Source organism: Lepus europaeus, chromosome 15 (assembly GCF_033115175.1).
Source record: "Lepus europaeus isolate LE1 chromosome 15, mLepTim1.pri, whole genome shotgun sequence".
NCBI classification, from domain to species: Eukaryota; Metazoa; Chordata; class Mammalia; order Lagomorpha; family Leporidae; genus Lepus; species Lepus europaeus.
In genome coordinates, this window is record NC_084841.1 from 52885926 (window position 1) to 52906079 (window position 20154).

A 20154-nucleotide genomic window follows, 5' to 3' on the forward strand; every position below is an offset into this window, starting at 1 on the left:
GACCAGGACTAGAACCCGGTGTGCCGGCGCCGCAAGGCAGAGGATTAGCCTAGTGAGCCGCGGCTCCGGCCTTGCTTTCTTTCTATATAATGAGGGAGAGCTGCTGACTTTGCAAACCAGTTTGAAATTTAAATCAATTAAAAGAACAATAAGATTCATTTGTTAAAGAGAAGTAACATTTTGAGCTTGTAAAAGTAATGATTGTTGCCTAAGTTACTATAATTCCCAATGGTTTTCTGCTTAAAACATTTAAGTTCCTGGGACAAAATTTGGCTTAGCAGAGATAAATATGTCCATTAGTTTTCCTCTGGAAATCTCAATAAACACATTACACATTCTCCCTACTGAGCAGACATTTCAAGCAAACATAAATCATGTTATTACCTATAAACAGTAGGGTCACAACCTGATATGTTAATACATGGGTTATATGACATTATTTTCAACATCAATATAAAATCATTTGTGGGAATTCTTGTAATTATTTTTACTAAAAGTAGCAATATAGTTTAAACATATGTTCAATTTCACAAATCAAAGATATAAAAAGGAGAGTAATTACTGACAACTCCCCTCCTCTCCCTGTAAAATAACTAACTATATCTATATATTAAAGATAATAGTCATCTCATTTTGATTAGTCACTTTGTGGCCCTAGTAATTCAAATATAATTGTGGACTTGAAAATAGGCTAAAAGTTATTTTGAGACTTTAATAATTCCAAAAAAAATTCCCTCTTGTTTCAAAGAGACTTTTTCTAAGTTCTAGTACATTAGCTAATATAAAGTCACATGAGATATGAAATCTTTAAACTATATCCCTATTAAATCCTGAGATCAGTTCTAGTACTAGCCTGATCATTAGAGACAAATTCTAAGAGAAAAATTTACATTCGAATCTAAGACATCAAAGACACTCAAAGTAGCTTACAAAAGCAAAGAGGAACTCTGCAGAGGATCAGAAAAATATCTGGGCCAATTCAGAGTAATAAGTTGAAAGCTGAATGTTATAGTCAGTACAAAGTAAGGGTAGCTACCTGCCCAGATGTATTCCACTGTTTGAATGCTTATCAAAGTGTACTTTTGATGTAACTTCTATCATTTGATGCAAAAGGTAAAAATCTTGGGAGACCAGAATGCAGTTCCTGGCTCCTGGCTTCAGCCTGGCCCAGCTCTGGCTGTTGCAGCCATTAGGGAATGAACCAGTGGATGTAAGGTATCTCTCACTCACTCCACCCCCACCCCCACCCCACCCCCAGCCATCCCAGCTCTGTTTCTCCCTCCCTTCATGACTCTATCTTTAAAATAAGTAAATAATTATTTTTAAATGCCAATGCAGGGGCCAGCGCTGTGGTGCTGGGGGTTAATGCCCTGGCCTGAAGCGCTGGCATCCCATATGGGCTCTGGTTCAAGACCCAGCTGCTCCACATCCGATCCAGCTCTCTGCTATGGCCAGGGAGGCAGTGGAGGATGGCCCAAGTCTTTGGGCCCCTGCACCCACGCGGGAGACCCAGAAGAAGCTCCTGGCTCCTGGCTTCAGATCAGTGCAGCTCTAGTCGTTGTGGCCAAAGGGCAGTGGACCAATTGGAAGACCTCTCTCTCTCTCTCTCTCTGTGACTCTCCTCTCTCTGTGTAACTCTGACTTTCAAATAAAAATATAAATCTTAAAAAAAAAAAAAGTTAGCTCTTGGAAGAACAGATTAGGACTATACAGTCACATATACTTTTTTGTGACAACACATGCACATACACACAGGTACTTGTACATACAATACATGCACACACACACACACATAGTACTTGAACAATATACATGATTTTATGAAACAGATTTTTAAAGCAGTAATATTACTACTCTTACCTTGATAATGTGTTACAAGGTAAATACACATTATATATTTATAGACACAAATCACCAATAATAAGTAAATTTGGAAAAAGAGCATTTTGTATACATTTGCTTTAGCTATAAGATTATGAATGATTATATGATAGGTTATTAGAAATTTTGGGTCAAAAAAATGAAAAATGATAAAGACTGCCTAGGAAACTTTATTTAATGTCAAGCAAAAATTAAAAATAAAATAAATGATGATAGGATAGTAATATAATTGAAATCAATAATTTAAGTAATAGAAATATATGACTAATTCAAAATAACACTGATAAGGTTTTTTCTGGAAATTCAAAAATTTGCAGCTGAAATATTAGTTGATAAAACCATAGGCAGGCTCAGTGAGACATCTACTCACAAGACAATGGAACTTTGTGTTAAGACTGTATTTTTCTAAGTCTTTCTCCACTTTCAAGAAAGTGAACAAATGAAACCTATTTGATATGATACCTATTCAAGACTGCAAATCTCAACATATACTGTCAGTCACAGTTTTCCCAGGCAATTTTCTTTTGTAAGGCAATGTACTATTCAGCTTTTCCAAAAATATTCTCCTACCTTTTAATAAACTTTAACACAACTTGGAGGCAATAATAGTTAATATATTTTATAGTCAAGATCAACAACTTTATTTTTAAATATATATATTTCTCATATTTTTAATCTTCCCTTTAGTATGTATTTTGTTCAAATAACAAATATTATTTGTGCCTCCAATTAAATATCATGTACAAATCTATAAGCAAAAGAGAGGTTATTATTAAATTCCTAAGTCAAATCTTAACTTCTTTTTTTCTTATTTGGTTCACTTAAGGCAAACAAAACGATAGTGTAATAGAGTCTTTCTCAGTAGCAAAAAGTAAATTACAATAATTTTGCTTTGTCTATACCGAAATGAGTCTTAAAATAGAACCAAATATAGTTACAATATCAAACACATAAGAATTGGAAAAATACTTGGAATAAGCCATACCTAGTAATAAGGACTGCATTATCGTGGTGGGCAATCCCATTTTCTGGAATGGTGTTTCCATCACTTTGGTGAGAGAGAATGGATTTCTGCCATTTACAGAAGCTATCGAGGGACTTGTCTGCATGGTGGTTTATCTCCAAGTTTGGCTGTAATACAACATGCATACCAGAAATGTTCCAAACAAATTACTAAGATTGGTTGTTAAAATTTTTGAAGACTAAAATGGGACTATAATTAGAAGCAGTGGTTTCTAGGAATAATCTCTTGCCAATTTTTATCTCTGTAATACCTGATCTAGAGTTCACTTAGTATATAATTGAACATTCTTCCTAGTTCAAGCTTTAATGATAATGTGAAAATATGAGATTGTCAGCAATCAAAAACAACCAAAGCCATTACTATAAAATATGCCATGCAAATGTTCATCTTTAGACTGAAACATATAGCTAATACACACATACTTATTTATATATATAAATAGCTTTAACATGATAAGAGATATATTCTTCTAAAGTATTTCTAATTTGCTTACATTTTAATATTCAGAGCAAAAACTCATATTCAACTAGAACTTCTTAAGAAGAGCAACAATAAAATGTATCATCTTATAATTAACAATTCCATAGCAGGTCTAACACTTTTAAATTTATAAGGTAACTCATTCTTACCTGATCTTCTGTGAGAACAATCAAGCGGGCCACTATAATATTCACAACGTTTCCTAGACTGGAATCACGGTAAAGTTTGGCAACCTGACCTCCAGAAAATAAGAAAAGACACAAAGTCAGACAAAGTTCACAGGGTGACAGTTTGGTGCTTTTTTAAAAAGTGGTAAACAACTTTCTACAATGTTAACCGTTGTATATATAAAAAGGTATTCTTTTTCCCCAAATCATTTAGAACTCTACACTCAAAATGCCTTGGCAAAAAGTTTCTATGCAAAGTCTACCTCAAGAAATATTTTTGGCCGGCACTGTGGCTCACTTGGCTAATCCTCCACTTACGGCGCCAGCACCCTGGGTTCTAGTCCCAGTTGGGACGCCGGATTCTGTCCCGGTTGCTCCTCTTCCAGTCCAGCTCTCTGCTGTGGCCCGGGAGGGCAGTGGAGGATGGCCCAAGTGCTTGAGCCCTGCACCCGCATAGGAGACCAAGAGGAGGCACCTGGCTCCTGGATTCAGATCAGCGCAGTGCGCTGGCCGTAGTGGCCATTAGGGGAGTGAACCAACGGAAGGAAGACCTTTCTCTCTCTCTCTCTCTCTCTCTCTCTCTCTCTCACTGTCTAACTCTGCCTGTCAAAAAAAAATTTTTTTTTCTCCCAGAATTGAACTATAACATAGCAAGTAGAGGGTGAGCTGATGTTTAAAGTTAAAGAAAACCCCTTAAACAAGATTTAACAACTTATTTTTTAAAATCATATCTGAAAATGAACCATAGGATCACATTTAAATTTAATTTCTATGTAACAGAAACATTAATAGATTAATTCTTTAACATTTTAGACAAGTGACTTCTAATCATTATTTATTTCAAAGTAAAAATCCATGACCTTATTCAAAAACACAACAAACTACTAAGTAAAATATTATATAGAGGGATCAAACTTACAATATTCATCACACTCAAAATGTAATGTTCAATGTCTTTGCGGCCATGGTAGCCCACCATCATTTTGTCTGCCACTACCAATGTCTCCACAAACCGCTCAATGCTCACTGATCTCTTATGTCTGTGGCGGATATGTGTGTCATTAATTGGTAAGGAAGAAGGAAAAGTAGATGTGTCATTCAGCCACCAAGGTATGCCACTTCTTGTGAGGTCTACAATAAAAACAATTAACCAATTCAGATAGGCTCACTAATTAAACCTATTTAATAATAGATTTTTGATGGAGCTTTGTTTTTGACAAATTCTCTAACATATTAAGATTTTTCCAAGTAAGGGAAGGGGATGAGGAAATGCAGCAACGAGAAAATTAAACTCTTAAAATTTTTGAAAATAATCATGATAATATATGAAAAAAAAAAACCTAAACATTAATGGCATCCAATGCTCATGAAAATAAAACCCAAGAAATCTATGAAATGAATTACTTAAAAGAAAAAACTTTCAAATGGTCATTTCATATTATTTCAGTGAGTAATTATAACATAATATTTTCATATTTAAAATACATACTTTAAGGAATCCTTTAAAGTTGTTTAAAAAGAAACTATGGCATGAATTTTTGAATCAGCCTAAGACAATTCTGATAAACAATTAAGTTGCAAAAATATACTCCTAAAATGCTATTTATTTTAAAGTAAGATGCTTTTACTAAATTATCTTAATTATGAATAATTCCATTGTTCTAGAAATCTCCATTCTAAAAGGCTGCCAGTTACTGTTTTCACTTAGTTTTGCAATCTACAACTATCTGTATTTTCAGAGTATTACTTTTTCAAAGTCTAGAGATAAAGCACATTAAAATGAGAGTTGAAGATCATCATCCCAGCACAGTTTTCTTTAAATCAAATTTAGTATGGATGATAGCATACCCTTTGTTTTCTGAACATTTGGTCTTTCACTACTGAGGAAACACTTTTGTACCATAATTTTATTACATATTTTAGCACCTTTAGCATTTGTAACTGTGCCTCATTTATCTTCATCTTCATTAAATAAATGAGAGCAGGTAGAGATCCTCCACACAGTTTACTTCTATATCTTTATAATGAACATAAAATCTTTCTCACCTTCACTTATCAAAAAGTTTAGTGATGAAAAATTAAATTAATATTACACACTTGACAGAATGTAGCACTATTCTCATTTTTCTAAAATCTTTAGCCTTTTCCTTTTCAAAAATTATATGGGCAAGATTGATAAATTTTAAGAAGAGGTGGAAATAACCATGACAAGTACCAGTGAAGTACATTTCTCTAAAGATTTATTTATTTATTTGAAAGGCAGAGTGACAGAGAAGAAGAGTTAGAGAGGGACAGAAAGCTTCCATCTGCTTGTTCACTCCCTGAATAACCAGAACAGCCAGGTCTTGGCCAAGCCAAAGTCAGGACCCAGGAAGTCCATTCTGGTCTCCCACATGAGTGGCAGTGGCCACAAGTATTTGGGCCATCTTTCAGTGCCTTCCCAGGCACATTAGCAGGAAGTTTGAGTGGAAGCAGCATACACAGGTCTTGAATCAGTCCTAGGATATGAGACATTGGCATCAAAAGCTGCCGCTTAACATGCTGCACAACAGTGCTGGCCCCCCAAAGAAATACTTTTGAAATTCATATAAATTGAGTGTCTAATTCCTAAAAGTCAATAGAGGCAGAGACATTTCACTTCCTAGTTCAACATAACAATAGTCAGTGTTTTCCCATGTCTAAATATGGCAGTCTCTTAAGGTGAACCCCATGACTTCTGCCTCCTGATATTCACATTCTTTTGTGATCTCCTCCCTTTGAGGATGAATAGGAACTGTGACCTGCTTCCAACCAATAGAATTTCTCAAAGATGATGGGACAAATGTGATTACATGTATATAAATATGTAATTCTATTATGTAATTGTAGCATTTGCCTTACTATCATCTTCCTTGGTGGCTTAGAGAAAACATGCTTCTCCCTACTGGAGAAACCTATATGACAAGGAACACAGATGGCCTCTGACAGACACCCAGCCAAAAACTAAGCTACCTATATCCACAAAGAACTGAATGCTGCCAACAACAAATGAGAATCTGTCCCCATCCCAGCTCCAGGCTGAGGCTAAGAAAATGATATACCTTTGCAAACTAACCCACAAACTGTGACATGATAGAAGTAGGTCACTTAAAGCACTGAGTTGGTGGTAATGTTGTTATGAAATGACCAAAATCTTTTCTGGATCAATATAACACCAATTTCTCCTGCTCAATACTCTGTGATCATAAAATCTTTCATGCATTTAAGTTATGCCTGGGGCCGGCGCTGAGGCGCAGCGAGTTAAAGCCCTGGCCTGAAGCGCCAGGATCCCATATGGGTTCTAGTCCCAGCTGCCCCTCTTCCAATCCAGCTCTATGGCCTGGGATAGCAGTGGAGGATGGCCCAAGTCCTTGGGCCCCTGCACCCACATGGGAGACCCAGAAGAAGCTCCTGGCTTTGGATCGGCATAGCTCTGGTCATTGCGGCCATCTGGGGAGTGAACCAGCGGATGGAAGACCTCTCTCTCTGTCTCTACCTCTCTCTGTAACTCTGTCTTTCAAATAAAATAAAATTTAAAAAATGCCTGGGAAAGCAACAGAAGATGGCCCAAGTGTTTAAAAAAAAAAAAAGTTATGCCTAATCGTCCCTCCTTTCTTTGGCTGGATACTTTCAATGTCTAAATAGAGGATTTAATTTCCATTCTTTTCAACACTTTCACTTTGTTGATTCATTCAATTTCTCCTTATTTTTACTTAAAGTATGGTAAAAAGAATTAGACATGATTGAGCACTAAGTATTAAGCAACTGCTTTCATCATTTTATAAGTATTCAGTTTAAGGTAATTGCTATAATCATCAACATCCCATTGCCATAATTCTTAACCTGCTAGCTTTAAAAATGTTTAGTTTGTTTGGGTATCACTCCATCAGACTACAGATGCTTTGAATATAAATATATCTTGTAACAGGCATTGTGGCTCAACTGGTTAAGTTGTTGCTAAGAAGTCCCTCATCCTATATCAGAGTGCCTGGATTTGAGTTTTAGCTACAATTTCAATCCAGCTTACAGATAATACATACCTGGGAGGCAGTTGATGATGGCTCAAGTAATTGGGTCCCTGCTACCCTCATGGGAGACCCAGATGGAATTCTGAGCTCTGCCTCACCATGGCCCAACCCTGGCTATTGAGGCTATTTGGGGAGTGAACCAGTGAATAAAAAAATTTCTTGCTCTCTCTCTCTCTCTCTCTCTCTCTCTCTAACTCTTTCATTCTCGCCCTCTCAAGCATTTCAAATAAACATTATTTCAAAATAAAAATATATGTACCTATAACATATTTTAAAAACACTAGGTCTTTTTATTCATCAATGTCCATCAAAAGAATTATATATACATGTAAAATGTATATATAATGTAATGTATATATATGTGTGTGTATATATACATATATAATATATACTGAATAAATAAAATCAAGAGAGATACCATCTTGTTTCATTGAAAGATGAAATTAAGCTAACATGACTGACTCATTATAAAACTAAATCCACATTCTATAATTGTCAACTGACTGGTTAATGTTAAGCTTAATGATCTGTAACTAAAACATCTGCTCATCTAAAATGAAGTAGGATCTTCAAAAAAGTTCATGGAAAATGCATATGAAAAAACTATACTTAGATTTCAAAATTTCTGCAACAAAATAAACTACCTTTCTTTAAAAATTTTATATATTCAATTGAAAGTCAGAGTTAGGCCAGCGCCGTGGCTCAACAGCCTAATCCTCCGCCTTGCGGCGACGGCACACCAGGTTCTAGTCCCAGTTGGGGCACCAGATTCTATCCCGGTTGCCCCTCTTCCAGGCCAGCTCTCTGCTATGGCCCGGGAAGGCAGTGGAGGATGGCCCAAGTGCTTGGGCCCTGCACCCGCATGGGAGACCAGGAGAAGCACCTGGCTCCTGGCTTTGGATCAGCGTGCGATGCGCCGGCCCCAGCGGCCATTGGAGGGTGAACCAATGGTAAAAGGAAGACCTTTCTCTCTGTCTCTCTCACTATCCACTCTGCCTGTCAAATAAATAAATAAAAAGAAAGAAAGAGTTACAGAGAGAGGGAGAGACAGAGTGGTCTTCAACCCACTGGTTCACTCCCCAAAGTGACCATAACAGCCAGGCTCAGCCAGGCCAGAACCAGAAACCAGAAAATTTATCCAAGTCTCCCACGTGGCTGGCAGGGGCCCAAACAGTTGGGCCGTTTTCTGCTGCATTCCCAGGCCATTAGTATGGAGCTGGATAGTTAAGTGGAGTAGCCAGGTGTGAACCGGCACCCATATGGGATGCCAAGGCCCAGCGAGCAGCTTTAACCACTAGGTCACAACACCTGCCCCTAAACACATCTTTTACTTATATTTTTCCTCAAACTTGTAGACACATCCTCCTATAAGAATGACTAATTTTGTTTCAAAATAAACATTAGTTCTTTAAATGACACTTGCGGCAAATGCTTTGTTCCATTTAATTTTGGACAGATTATAGAATGTTAAAAAAACAAAACAGTGGGGCCAGTGCTGTGGCATATCAGGTAAACTCTCCACTTGGCTGCTCCACTTCCAATCCAGCTCTCTGCTATGGCCTGCGAAGCAGCAGAAGATGGCCCAAGTCCATGGGCCCCTGCACCTGCATGGTAGACCCAGAAGAAGCTCCTGGCCCCTGGCTTCAGATTGGCCCAACTCTGGCCATTGTGGCTATTTGGGGAATGAACCAGCAGATGGTAGATTTCTCTCTCTGTGTCTCTGCCTCTGCCTCTGTAACTCTGCCTTTCAAATAAATAAATAAATCTTCAAAAAAAATACTCTATAAACAGACAATATAATAACTTTTTCCTAAACCAATATATGAATCAGATTGCTACATGAAACAACATATACAGACATTCATGACTATATCATTGACCTATTCTATTTTTGTTCTTGGCACTTACTACTTCTTGACAGCTATGTATTTATTTCTTTGTTTGCTTATTTAGTTAACTCTTTAACTTTCCTCACTAGAATATAAGCTTCATGATAGAAGAACCTTTTCTGCTTTATTTATTTTTGCATCTCCAGCACCTAGAACAGTTTTAAATACAGGTGATAAATGAACCTATAAGTAACTAATGCAAATATAAAGGTATAAAGATAATATCTATGTCACTGGGTCAGAAGAATACTAAATTATCTCTGGGTGCTAGAATAACAGTGATTTTCATTTTCTTTTATTCTTATAGTTCCTAAGTTTTATATAAGAACAGATACTACTTTCATAACTTTTTAAAAAATACTTAGTTTAAACCTAGAATGGGAAATTTTATGTCTGAATATGAGGCAAATACACCCAGTGTTAAAAGGGTGTTTTAAAATTATTTTTCATGGGTCCAGCATTGTGGTATAGTGGTTTAAACCGCTGCCTTTGACACCTGCATCCCATGTGAGCAAAGGTTCAAGTCCCAGTTATTATACTTCCTATCCAGCTCCCTGCTAATACACCTGGAAAAGCAATGGAAGCTGGCCCAAGTCCTTGTGTACCCATGTAGGAGATCCAATGGAGTTCTAGGCTCCTGGCTTTGGACTGGTCCAGCTGTAGCAGTAGCAGCCATTTGGGCAGTGAACTAGCAGGGGGAAGAGTCTCTGTCTCTCTCTCTCTCTCTCTCTGTCTCTCCCTCTCTGAAACTCTGCCTTTCAAATAAATATTTTTAAATAAATTTTTTATTTATTTGAGAGGCAGACAGAGATGTCTCATCTTCTGATTCATTCTCCAAATGCCTACAACAATGGCTCTACCAGAGCCAAAGCCAGGAGACAGGAGCACAAACCATATCTCCCATGTGAGTGGCAAGAATCCACTTGTTTGAGCCATGACCATTGCTTCTCAAGGGCTGCATTGTTGAGGGAAGCTGCAGTCAGGAGTGGAGCCAGGAACCAAATTTAGGCATTCCAATGTGGGAACCACTAGACTAAACACCCACACTCAAAAGGGCTTTTACGTTGTACATTTTGATACAAACTGGCAATATGTGTCAACAAATTCATATCTCACTTATTCTATACAATTGAAACCTTATCACAGTTAAGTTCTTAGCCAGACATTTCCCAAACTTACTAAACATAAAATACTGTGCCAACAACATCCAGTAACATTTTCTCAGAACTGGAGAACTATTACTATATCCCTACTAATGGGAAACCAGTGAGGGGTGTATGAAGGTATATAATACAGGTAAACAGATTTAGGGGACAGATTTGACTAAAAACAAAAAGACAACCTGGAGAGAGAAAAAGCAGGAAATACAGTGTTCTAGGCCAGTGATAAGGACCTAAACTAAATGGATTGGTTTATGAGTAGCAGAAATGGCTAGTGGATGAAATGTATTGAAAGGGAAGACTAGGGGTAGGTGCTGTAGTGCAGTAAGTAAGCCTCTGCCTTCAGTGTCAGCATCCCATATGGGCGCCATTTGGAGAGTGAACCAGCAGATGGAAGACCTTTCTCTTTCTATCTCTCCCTCTCTCAATCTGTAACTCTGCCTCTCAAATAAATAAATAAATAAATAAATCTTTAAAAAAGAAAGGAAAGGGAGGGAGGGAGGGAAGACTGTTCAGGAAATCATTTTAATAATACAAATAGTAGAAGAAAATCTTCTCCAAAAAAGGATAGAATTTTATGACTGAAATAAAAAGGGGTTTGGAGATGTGTTTGAATCATGCCTAAAACATTAAAAATTATGCACAAATTTGCCTCAGTTAAAATAATCTGATTAGGCCCTTTAAAATAGAATAATTTGAATACCAAAGGATTAATAGATACCTTTCATAATATGATAAAATCTTTAAATATTTTCTACAAAGAGTGAATTTCACCAGCATAAAGTAAAGGAAAAATACCAGGAAAATTATATCATAAAAAATAAGTATTTAAATCCTAGTTTTAAAGAATTTATATATAGTTGTACTTTGAGCCTAAACTTTGTTAAAAGTAAGATAAGTTTATTACATATTTAATTTTATCATACAATATTAATAACCAATCAAACATTAAAAAATATTTACTAAGGAATTCTATATCATGCTTTAAGTGGATTCACTTAAAGTGGCCTTTATCTAGTATCAACTATCCTTGATCATCGTAGAGCTTCCATAATTAATAAAGAGATTTTTAAAGCCTTTCGCAAAAAGAAATCGTGCAGAATGAGAACATTCAGTGGAACAAGGAACTCCAAAAGCCCTTAACACTTGGGACAGAAAAAAAAGGACCCATGAAGGATACAGGAAAAAAAACTAAAGAATGAGCCATTCATTAAATCATAAGGCAACCCATCTCATTTTTTACTAAATCTACTTGTTAGTGAACTCCTTGCATTAAGCTGAAATCTTCATTTGAAACATTTTGCCACAGGAAAATTTCTGAAAACTTTATCTTGAAATGTTGTAGCTCTTTAAATACTGGAAACAGTCATCCTAATAATAACGACATCTACAATTTGACTGAATAACTAATGTGTACTCAGATGAGCATTCAAGAGAGGTTGGGTAATCTGACCAAAGCTACACCAAGGCCTATCTTCTTTCTACTATACTATGTACATACAAGATTTTTCTAAGTTTTCCCATTTTTAGACTTCTCATCTGCCTAACTGCCTAGCTCTAGTCTTGCTCTCATCTAATTTAATCATCACACTATTGCCACAGTGGTCTTTCTAAAACACAAATCTGAGTATGTCACTCCTTCTGCTTAAAATCTCTTAATGGGTGTCCAGTGCACTCAGGATAAATAAACTTTAATACACTTTACAACCCCTTCATGATTTGGCCCTTTTTTACCTCCCCAGTTTCATCTCTCACAACCTCTCTCCCTGGCAACTATGTACCTGACCTCTATCTCTCCAATCCACATTCTAATATCTCATTACATAAACTCTCTATTTCTGGAATGTGGCTCAGGACCTTTGTAAATGCTATTTCCTCTATCTAGAATGCTCCAGTCATTGTTCTCAGCACTTTTGCACACCAAACTTCTTTTTTCCCTCAAGCCTCAGCATAGATGTCACTTCTTTCATGAAGTTTCTCTTGATCACTGAAGTCTAGGTTTGTTGTATCTACTTTGTATTATAATAGTTATCTAGTTCAACGCTATTACTGTCTTTGAATACTACCTTATTCAAGTATCTAGATTCCTGCAATTAGCATGAAACTAGCCTGATACAAGTATTAGGCTAACAGAACAGTACTATGGAATACCAGCTTATCCATTACCTGGATAAAATAAGGCAAGTTCTTTTTTTTTCTTTTCAAAGAAAAACATGTCAAATTCTAAATAGTTTTATATTGGGGCCGGTGTTGTGGAGTAGCCGGTGAGGCTGCCGCCTGCGTTGCTGGCATCCCATGTGGGCTCTGGTTCATCTCAGCTGCTCTACTTCAGATCAAGCTCTCTGCTGTGGCCTGGGAAAGCAGCAGAGGGTGGCACTAGGTCCCTGGGCCCCTACACTGGAAAGCCCAGCTCCTACTGCTGTGGACATCTGGGGAATAGGCCAGCAGATGGATGAACTCTCTCTCTCTCTCTCTTTCTCTCCCTCTGCCTCTCTTTAAATTTGCTTTTCAAATAAATCTTAAAAAAAAAAAAAAAGAAATACATAGTTTTATATTTATAAGGACTTCTCCAGAAGCTTCCAAATTGACTTAAAACTACTGAAAGGGAAATTCTTAACATTTATTTATTTATATAATCTTCCATCCACTAATTCACTCCTTAAATGGCAACAACAGCCACGTCTGGGCCAGGCTAAAGTCAGGAACCAGGAACTCTATCCTGGTCTCCCACATGGGTGGCAGGGGCCCAACTACTTGAGCTAACCTTTGTTCCTTCCCAGGTGCAATAGCAAAAAGCTGGATGGGAAGCAAAGTAGCAAGGATTTGAACCAGCCCTCTGCTGTGGGATGCCCACATTGTAAGCAACAACCACTGCACCACAATGCTAGCCCTCCACTTATGTTTATTATCAATCTTACTATACTTGTCAGAACAAACAGAAAGCAGTGATACAATATGCTTTGTAAAAGCTGCACATTCACTTACCTGAAACCCCACAATGAGAGTGATCATACAGATGCCGCTGTTGAAGGGTAGATTTTTTGTAGATAACATGAGGGTGGCCATTTTCATAACTAAAATTCTTGGAATCCTCTGTGGTATTCTTTAAAGGTTCAATAAAATATTCTTCATCTTCTGTAGCAATAACACCATGCTAAAAGAAAAACAAAGAAAGAATTCACCAAGAAGAATCATTTTAAATTTGAGCTATCACTATTACCAAGAGTCAAAAGTAAATTATACCTTTCTAAAAAGGAGGTTAAACATGTTAATATAAAATTTGGTCTATTACCTATACTCAGAAAGGCATTATACAAATTTCCCTATTGAGGAGGGTGTTACGGCATAGCATGTTAAGCTAATGCCTGCAATGCCAGCATCCCATATGGGTGGCAGTTTGTGTCCTAGATGCTCCACTTCTGATCCAGCTACCTGTTAATATGCCTAGGAAAGCAGTAAAAGATGGCCTAAATGCTTGGGTCCCTGCACCCACGTGGGAGACCCAGAAAAAGCTCCTGACTGGGCCTGGCTCAGCCTGGGCCATTGTAGCGATTTGGGTAGTAAACCAGCAGATGGAAGATCTCTCTCTCACTCACTCTCTCTGTAACTCTGCCTTTCAAATAAATAAATAAATATTTTTTAAAAGTCCCTATTGTCTAGAAAGGATGTTTAAATACTTCCACAGGCCATGTTGTGTACTAAGCCTGTCTCATACATTATTTCCTCCAATCTTCCTAACAACTCTGTGAGGTAAAATTGATTTCCTCTCTAAATTATGAATTATATCCTCTGTGCTTAGCTTTATTTTTAGGTTATGATCAATAAAAATAAGCAGGAGAAAGACCAGCATTGTGGTGTGATAAGTTAAGCCACAACTTGCAATGTTGGCATTCCACATCAGAATGCTGGCTCAGAATCCCCACTACTACACTTTGGATCCAATTTATGCTAATGTGCCTGGGAAAGCATCGGAATATGGATCAAGTTCAGAGGCCCCTCCCATCCATGTGGAAGGCAGGATGGAATTCCTGGATCTTGGCTAACATGGCCATTTGGGAAGTAAACCAGCAGATGGAAGTTCTTTTCCTCTCTCTGTCTCACTCCTCTCTGTTACTCTGCCTTTCAAATAAATGAATAAATCCTTAAAACAAAAATAGGCAGAATATTTATACAACTTTCAGGCCCAGCACATGAACACCTCCCCTTAATCTCCATACTCTGTTTTCCTACTGTCAACTGAATGAAAAGGACTCCATAGATCTAGGAGGGGTGGAAGCCATAAAAAGTAGGAACCTGGGTCCTTGTGTGACACAATACAGAAAAGATGTCTGTATTGTGAACTCAAGAGGCTTCCATAACCTTGGCAACTCATGACAAGAGCTTTGGGAGATTACTGACATTATAAGTAAGTGTCAATTGTTGAACCAACAACAGGAGTCACTGTGCACTTGCTCCCCATGCAGGGCCTCTGTCCTTAATGTGTTGTACTATGAGAATTAACGGTAAAACTAGTCTTCAAACAGCACTTTATATTTTGTGTGTCTGTGTGGCTGCAAACTGTTGAAATCTTTATTCAGTATAGAATTGATCTTCTGTATATAAAGATAATTAAAAATGAATCTTAGTGAAGAATGGGGTGGGAAAGGGAGTAGGAGATGGGATGGTTTGGGGGTGGGAGGGTGGTTATGAGGGGAAGAACCACTATAATCCAAAAGCTGTACTTTGGAAATTTATATTTATTAAATAAAAATTTTCTATTAAAAAAAAGAATGTCTTTAAAAAAAAAAAATTGGGGCTGGCGCTGTGGCATAGCAGGTAGAGCAGCCACAGCCTGCAGTGCCTGCATCCCATTTGGATGCCAGTTCAAGTCCCAGCTACTATTCTTCCAATCCTGCTCTCTGCTATGGCCTGGGAAAGCAGCAGAAGATGGCCCAAGTATGGGAGACCTGGAAGAAGCTCCTGGTGCCCGGCTTCGGATCAGCCCAGCTCTGGCCGGTGCAACCATTTGAAGAGTGAACCAGCAGATGGAATACTTCCCTCCGTCTCTCCCTCTCTCTGTCTATAACTCTACCTCTTAAATAAATAAATCTTAAAAAAAGAAAGATGTCTGATGTAGACACTAACATGAGAGAATAAGCTTCTACTGTGATAAACACTGACGTATTAAGGCTTATATTAAACCAAATAATATGTCCTTAATTAACATGCATTACATACCTCCTCAGTTTTCAGATGAAGTAACAGGTTCAGAGGTAAAGGACATGCTCAATATTATAGAGGCTAGTAAAGGAGTTGGAATGAAACCAAAGCTCTGCTGTTATCCATAGTATTATATCCCTTACTCCTATTTACTTATTCAATTCCTGTTCATAATAGTCATACTATCTCTCTAGCCCATACAGAGTACCTTCACCCTCCTTGAAGCTCCAGTAGAGCTTATTAATATATTTTATTTTCAATTAATTCCACACTGTTTTGGTACATCTCATCTGCAAGAAACTATTTCCCCAACTAAACTACTTGTTTTCTTAAAGCAAAGAGATTATATCTTAAATTTCTTTGAATCAGTTACAACTATAGAAAGTGTCTCAGATATAACAGGTACAAATCAGTTTTTTCATAAAAATAAATAAGATGGTGTTATCTGCATCAAAATTAAGAAATTCTACCCTTATCTAATAGTGCTTTCCTAAGTATAGTATGTGTGAAGACCACGTTTAATCCAACTAATTTACCCTGTGGATAAAACACAAACTCTCGGCCGGCGCCGTGGCTCACTAGGCTAATCCTCCGCCTTGCGGCGCCGGCACACCAGGTTCTAGTCCCGGTCGGGGCGCCAGATTCTGTCCCGGTTGCCCCTCTTCCAGGCCAGCTCTCTGCTGTGGCCAGGGAGTGCAGTGGAGGATGGCCCAGGTGCTTGGGCCCTGCACTCCATGGGAGACCAGGAGAAGCACCTGGCTCCTGCCATCGGATCAGCGTGGTGCGCTGGCCGCAGCGCGCCAACCACGGCGGCCATCGGAGGGTGAACCAACGGCAAAGGAAGACCTTTCTCTCTGTCTCTCTCTCTCTCACTGTCCACTCTGCCTGTCAAAAAAAAAAAAAAAAAAACACAAACTCTCTTGACATATTTCCTCAGCTGGAAAAATAAAAGGGTCAGTCTTAATTAGAGGTTTGGAAACAGCACTCTGGATAATCTTAGGGGTTCAATGGACGAGCCCTCAGGATATTGTACTAGACAACAAAGGGAAACCTACATGGCTTGGATTCCTGGATAGAAATCGACTGAGGTTTGTTAATCTACATATTAAGCTTCCATATAACATTTTATCATTTTAAAAGAAAAAAAAAATTGAAAACTTCTGGTCTAGATAATCTCCAAAGTCTCTTTGCCTTCTAAACCTCTATGATGCTGCTAAGGGAAATTCAAGATATGGTTGGAAAGAAAGATAAGACATAATCTGAGCTCCTCTAAGTTACAGATGAAGTTGGTAGTCACCTATGAGCTAAGAAAGGCAAAAACAAAGAAAATATTGAAAAAAGCAACCCTTAGTCACCTCATATTATTTTCACTATCCGTTGTCTTAGTTTAAGAATAATAAGTTCCTGGGGCCAGCATTGTGGCAAAGCAGTTTAAGCTGCCACCTGCAATGCTGGCATCCCATATGGTGCCAGTTCATTTCCCAGGTGCTCCACTTCCGACTCAGCTCCCTGCTAATGACCTGGGAAAAGTAGCAGAAGATGACTCAATTACTTCGGCCACTGTACCCACATAGGAGATCTGGATGAAGCTCCTGGCTCCTGGGCTGGGACTGGCCAAGCTCTGGACATTGCAACCATTTGAAAGCAAACCAGAAAATGGAAGATTCTCTCTCTATCTCTCTCTCTCGTCTGTCTCTCTCTCTCTCTGTGTGTATGTGCGTGTGTATGTCTCCCTCTCTCTCTGCCTTTCAAATAAATAAATTTTTTTAAAAGGGGGTGGGGAGTGTGCAGTGATGTGGCATAGCAGGTTAAGCCACTGCCTGCAGCACCAGCATCACTCCCCTCATTCCTTAAAGATTTTAGCTTCTCTATCACTCACTCTCTGCAATATCATTCCTGAAGTAATCGATGGACACTGGAGTCCCATATGGGTGCCTATTCCAGTCCTGGCTGCTCCATTTCCAATCCAGCTCCCTACTAATGTGTGTGAGAAAGGGGCCCAAGTGGTTGGGCCCCTGCACCAAGTGAAAGATCCAGAGGAGGCTCCTGGCTCCTGGCTTTGGCTTGGCCCAACCGTGGCCATTGCCACCATTTGGGGAGTGAACCAGAAGATGGAGGATTTCTTGCTTGCTCTTTCTCTCTCCCCCACTCTCTCAGTAACTTTGCCTTTCAAATAAAAAAATTAATAAAATGGGTGTATATGTGCCCTAAATCCTTTTAGAAGTCTAGAGGAGAAACCTAAGAACTCCTTCTCAGAATAATATTTTAAAGGTGGAAATAATATGTATTTCATTATAAATAAATTTAAGATTTCAACAGTTTGCACCCACATAAAAACACAAAGTGAAACATACTGTTTGAGTACTATAAATAAAATTTTGTAATTTCATGGTAGTGAAGCATATTTATCAAAATATTCTTAAAATATTATACATGTGACTTCAACACTGTAAATCAGAATATCTTAAGTGGCTCTAATAACTACAATAAATTCACAACAGTATTGAATAAAAATAGAATCTTGAAAAACATGCAAAAATTCTAACTTGATTTAAACGAACTGGTTTGTATTGATGCAAAGCCATGGGTACTGCAATTATTAAATATTGGTGTATTACATGTACTTATAATTGAAGGAAATGTTAAATTTCAGTTAAGAATTAGTAAAGTTGTAATTTTCCCCATTCCAGTTCACAGACTTCCTAAATTCCATGCAAGCACCCAGATTAAGAACTACCAGCAACAAATGGTCTCTGTAATCCCTTCCTTCCCAATGCTTTGACTTCCTCTCCTTCAAATACCTTGTCCTTCTTATCTTAGTCACTCATGCCCACAAACTCTAGACTATAGCATTATCAATATTTGCAACCTTCTACAATCTTGCTTTCAAGTATCCCATTCGCTTATCTTTTCAGTATATATGTCTAAATTTCAACTTCAAAAAACAGCCCTTATACACCCACTAGAACCCACACCTGTTCACTGTACCCACCTCATGTTCTCACTTCTCTCACAACCCAGCTTTAATTCCTTTGCCTCTTTCTCACTTCATTGAATTCATTTGGCTAAACTACAATCTTGATAAATTCAACTTTGCTGCGCTTGCATCTTTGCAGCTACATTTAGCCTGGAAAATACACACCAATATGCTGACCAGTTTCATTTTAAATTCATCATCACAGGCTGAGAATGTGGCCTAGTGTCTGAAATGTTGGTTAAGATACCAGTTGGGACACCTACATCACATATCAGAGTACATACATTCAAGTCCCTACTCCACTCTTGATTAGCTTCCTGCTAATGCACACCCCGGGAGGCAAGAGGTAATGGCTTAAGTGATTGGGTCCCTGCCACCCATGTGGGAGTCTTAGATTGAGTTTCCAGATTTTGGAAAATGAAAACTGGCCAATAGGAGCACTCCCTCGAGCTCACTTGCTTGCTCTCTAACTGAAATAAATAAAATCAATCAATGAAAAATTTTGTTTAAAATTGATCGCTACTAATTTCAAGTCTGCCCTTAATTCTCTTTATTTTTATTTATTTTTTTAAGATTTATTTTTAGCTGGCGCCACCATAGCTCAATAGGCTAATCCTCCGCCTGTGGCGCCGGCATACCGAGTTCTAGTCCCGGTCGGGGCGCCGGATTCTGTCCTGGTTGCCCCTCTTCCAGGCCAGCTCTCTGCTGTGGCCCGGGAGTGCAGTGGAGGATGGCCCAGGTCCTTGGGCCCTGCACCCGCATGGGAGACCAGGAGAAGCACCTGGCTCCTGGCTTTGGATCAGCGTGATGCGCCAGCTGCAGCAGCCATTGAGGGGTGAACCAACGGAAAAAAGGAAGACCTTTCTCTCTGTCTCTCTCTCTCTCACTGTCCACTCTGCCTGTCCAAAAAAAAAAAAGATTTATTTTTAGCCGGCGCCGTGGCTCAATAGGCTAATCCTCTGCCTTGCGGCGCTGGCACACCAGGTTCTAGTCCCGGTCGGGGCGCCGGATTCTGTCCCGGTTGCCCCTCTTCCAAGGCCAGCTCTCTGCTGTGGCCCAGGAGTGCAGTGGAGGATGGCCCAAGTGCTTGGGCCCTGCACCCCATGGGAGACCAGGAGAAGCACCTGGCTCTTGGCTTCGGATCAGCGCGGTGCGCAGGCCACGGCGCACCGGCCGCGGTGGCCATTTGGAGGGTGAACCAACGGCAAAAGAAGACCTTTCTCTCTGTCTCTCTCTCACTGTCCACTCTGCCTGTCAAAAAAAAAAAAAAAAGATTTATTTTTATTTATTTGACAGAGTTTCAGAGAGAGGTAGAGACAGAGAGAGGAGGA

At 38.7% G+C, this 20154-nt stretch overlaps 1 protein-coding gene across 12 annotated transcripts in view; it reads right to left on the reverse strand.

Moving 5' to 3' along the window:
* ADAMTS6 (ADAM metallopeptidase with thrombospondin type 1 motif 6) overlaps positions 1–20154 on the reverse strand; it is a 329021-nt gene that overhangs the window by 289220 nt on the left and 19647 nt on the right. For 11 of the 12 annotated variants that reach the window (XR_009868073.1, XM_062212084.1, XM_062212085.1 and 8 more), the window contains exons 4-7: positions 13633–13801; positions 4472–4683; positions 3535–3618; positions 2867–3012 (exon numbers count right to left, since the gene is read on the reverse strand). Coding sequence is in view for 11 of the 12 variants with exons in the window: in XM_062212084.1 (XP_062068068.1) it covers positions 2867–3012; positions 3535–3618; positions 4472–4683; positions 13633–13801 (611 nt within the window). In the remaining variant the exon portion in view is untranslated. Of the gene's footprint in view, positions 1–2866; positions 3013–3534; positions 3624–4471; positions 4684–13632; positions 13802–20154 lie in introns of all 12 variants that reach the window. The other variant, XM_062212088.1, reaches the window with a different exon arrangement.